The 3,840-nt window shown below is 36.1% G+C and overlaps 1 protein-coding gene across 1 annotated transcript in view; it reads left to right on the forward strand.

The window, feature by feature from the left end:
* The window catches only part of Sh3bgrl (SH3 domain binding glutamate rich protein like), an 84,198-nt gene that overhangs the window by 72,540 nt on the left and 7,818 nt on the right, over positions 1-3,840 (forward strand). The window contains exon 3 of the mRNA XM_031366973.1: positions 3,031-3,111. Within this exon, the coding sequence (XP_031222833.1) occupies positions 3,031-3,111 (81 nt within the window). The remainder of the gene's footprint in view (positions 1-3,030; positions 3,112-3,840) is intronic.

Here is a 3,840-nt window from a genome sequence, read left to right on the forward strand (position 1 = left end):
TAGTTTCAGTGTGTCTGGTTTTATGTGGAGGTCCTTGATCCAGTTGGACTTGAGCTTTGTACAAGGAGATAGCAATGGATCAATTTGCATTCTTCTACATGCTAACTGCCAGTTGAGCCAGCACCATCTATTGAAAATGCTGTCTTTTTTCCACTGGATGGTTTTAGCTCCTATGTCAAAGATTAAGTGACCATAAGTGTGTGGGTTCATTTCTGGGTCTTCAATTCTGTTCCATTGATCTACCTGCCTGTCACTGTACCAATATCATGCAGTTTTTATCACAATTGCTCTGTAGTACAGCTTGAGGTCAGGGATGGTGATTCTACCAGAGGTTCCTTTATTGTTGAGAATAGTTTTGGCTATCCTGGGTTTTTTGTTATCCTAGATGAATTTGCAAATTGCTCTTTCTAAGTCTGTGAAGAATTGAGTTGGAATTTTGAGGCATGTCTTATTTGGATATTTTAGTCCATTTTTAGTTGGGTTAACTTGAATTTGTATATTTTAGTTTTTGTCATTTTTCCTTCAAATGTAATTACATTTAAAATTTTAGTGTATGGTAGCGGCTTTTTTTGGTATGTGGTTTTCTCTGAATTTTAACACATGAATTGGTTTGTGAAACTAGTGCTACAATAAAAATGCAGAATCATCTCTCAAACTCTCAGATATTCCTTTGTACGTACATGCTATGCTTACCCCTTGTCCATAGCCAACACTAATCTATCATCAATATAATTTTGTCCTTTTGATAAGGTCATATAAATGGGTTCATATGGTATGCAGTCTTTTGATGCTGGCTTCTTTCAATGAATTGGATGTGTTTGATATCTAGTTGTTTTCTTTTTCCTCTCATGGAGTTGTGCAGTGGTATATCAGTTACATTGGTAGACATTTCCATTGTTTCCATATCTGAGCCATAATGTTTTCTGCATTTGTTTCCTGATTTTTGTATAACAATAATTCTTATTTCTCTGGATGTAAATCCCAGGGATGTGTTGACTGCTTAACACAGTGATTGTATTTTTAATTTGTAAGCAATGTGGAATGTTTCTGGATTGAGTGTGTCATTTTGCATAGATTCCTGGTACTCAGTCTTTCCTTTCAGCTCCTGATATTGTCAGAAGTTTTGTGTTTGTTTGCTTTTTTGTAAGTTGCTGCACATTTCGCCCAGTATTGTACATGCAATAGACAAAGACTGGAGCCCTGAGCCACTTCTCAGACCTATTGTCAGCCTTTTAAACCAGTCCTAAATGGCTTGGTATCTTGGTAGCTTCTGGTCATTATAATGTTTTATGTAATGATCAAAACTATGATATTAACACATTTATTTGCTTATTTGACAGTCTTCTAATTCTCTCTGTCTGCCTAGGCAGTATCACTTTTAATTTCGTTATTTTATTACTATTATGTCATGATTTTTATGTATTTTAGAAATGAATTCTTTGCCACCTACATGTTTTGCAATTCTTTTCTTCCATGCTGCAGATCATTTTTTGATTCTCTTAACATTGTCTTTCATAAAGCAAAATGTTTTAAGTTCAGACTATAAGGAATATGAGGGAAAGAAAGGACTATATGTTTTGTTTATTTTATGTTTCTTATTGCTTACTTATTTACTGCCCCCTTCCCTATACAGAAAATCGACCTTTAACTACGTTTGCTGTTGATTACAAGTTACAATTGTAGACAAGTCCACTTGTTACTTTTGATGAAGGCTTAGTGGCTTAGGTGGGCAGTAATGTCAACTTGAAACAAATTGAGCCATGTCAGGATTCTTTTGTATTCTCGGGGTTAAAGCTTTCTTTGCTCATATTTCAAGAATGCTTTACTCTTTGCAAACACAGTACAACCCCACTGTTCTTGTGGCCGTAAGTAGCGAATATTGGTTTCAGACTGAGGAAATCACTATTAAACTCAGTAAGGGAAGAGAAATATGGAGCATTGGAATGAGCCTCCCACTGGAAAGAAGCAATCAACTGCTGAGAAATGCTTCCTTTGAGTGGTGGAGGAAGATGCAAGCAGCCGTAACTCCTTTTGATGTGCAATAAACCATTTGGCATTTTCTGACCCAAAGACCAACTTACCTTCTAGTACACATTGAATAGTGTCCAAATGCCTTTTCTCCCTTCCCCCATCCTTTTCTCTTTGTATTTATCTTGTTGTTGTTTTTTCCCAACAATATATGATTACAGTTTCCCCTCCCCAAACTCCTGCCATGACTTCTCCATTTCCTCACCCATCCAATTCTATACCCATCCTTGCTCTCTATTGTTAGAAAACATACTATTACCTTTAAAAGGACAGTCGAGTAAAATGCAACATGATGAAAGCAGACAAACCAGCAAAGGACAAAACAGACAAGGAAAAATACAGTCAAAGAGAAAACACAAAAACACACATATAGCTTCAGCAATACACGCACTCACATACATGGCAATCTCATAAAAACACAAAACCAGAAGCTATTACAAAACAAGTTTACTGATATTTTTGGAGGTTTAATTAATTTATAATTTATTTACTTTTTGTCTAATAATACTTTGGGCTTTTTTCAAAATCTCACTATTTTAAATTAAGATGAATACAAACCAACTCTGAGATTTTGCAAGGTGTGGTGTAAACATGTTCCGATGGCACACCAGCCATTTCTCTCCTCACTTGGGAGCTGCATAACAGGTGGTTTTTTGTTTGTTTGTTTGTTTGACTTTTGTTTTTGTTTTTTTTGTTTTGTTTTGTTTTGTTTTGTTTTTGTATTTTATATTTTTTTTTGATATACTGTTTTCCTGTGGAGTGTAGTCTGGCCTGGAACTACTACCGATCCTTCTGCCTCAGCCTCCAAAGTTGGTATTACACATGTGTCATCTCAGAAGCCCGCCTGTCAGTCTGTCTATTACTCTTTCCAGAATTTCAGCATTCTGGATCTTAGGCCCCAAGGAGACGCCCGATCCTGTCAGCCAGTCAAGTCATATTAAGAGCACACCTCTCTCTATTGGGTTGCAGACTGCTAATTTTTCTTGTCTTCTTTTCACAAAGGATTATGATGCCTTCTTTGAAGCCCGAGAAAATAATGCAGTTTATGCCTTTTTAGGCTTGACAGCACCACCTGGTTCAAAGGTATGATTCCTCTGTTTCCTTCATTGCTGACCATCTTATTGCGGCTGTTTTTTTTTTTTTTTTTTTAATCAATAAAAGTCATGCCCGTTAATATCCAGATTAAGTCTAGAGCAGTGTTTGTGGTAATATACTGAACCCCTAATGGGGCATATAAATGTGGATAGTACACTTAGTGAAGTACACTTAGAGAAGTGAACTTCTCTGTCAAGCTTCCTGAGGCAGCAGATATATCGTTATTCATTCTCCAAGATGTGATTGCCACCTTTAAACCTCCAGATATCATGCTCAGTTCTACATGGCTATCAAGTATCCTAGTTTATGGTCACCGCCTTAGCAGCAGCTATTAGCTTCTGTGCGAGTAAATGATATAGTCAGCTATTCAAGGATAATAAGAACCTTTGAGTTACAGAACTGGTCATTAAATTGCTAGCTAACTTTGGTATTTTATTCCTTGCCAAGACAAATTAATTTTTCAAGTGACAGTGTTCCCAAGGGAAAGCAAAAATGAAATTTTTTTAAGGCATGTCCAGTGACATGCCTTAAAGCTAGGGACTTTCAATAGAGTTTTGGCTTTTCCATTTGGTCTTTTTTTGTACCAGATCATTTAATCAAAATAGGTTTTCCCAGTAGCACTCATCTGTGTTCCACTTCTTTTTTTCTTTTTCTTTTTTCTTTTTTTATTTTATTAGATATTTTCTTTATTTACATGTCATATGATATCTCCTTTCT

The sequence above is a fragment of the Mastomys coucha genome, chromosome X, assembly GCF_008632895.1.
Source record: "Mastomys coucha isolate ucsf_1 chromosome X, UCSF_Mcou_1, whole genome shotgun sequence".
In the NCBI taxonomy this organism is placed as follows: domain Eukaryota; kingdom Metazoa; phylum Chordata; class Mammalia; order Rodentia; family Muridae; genus Mastomys; species Mastomys coucha.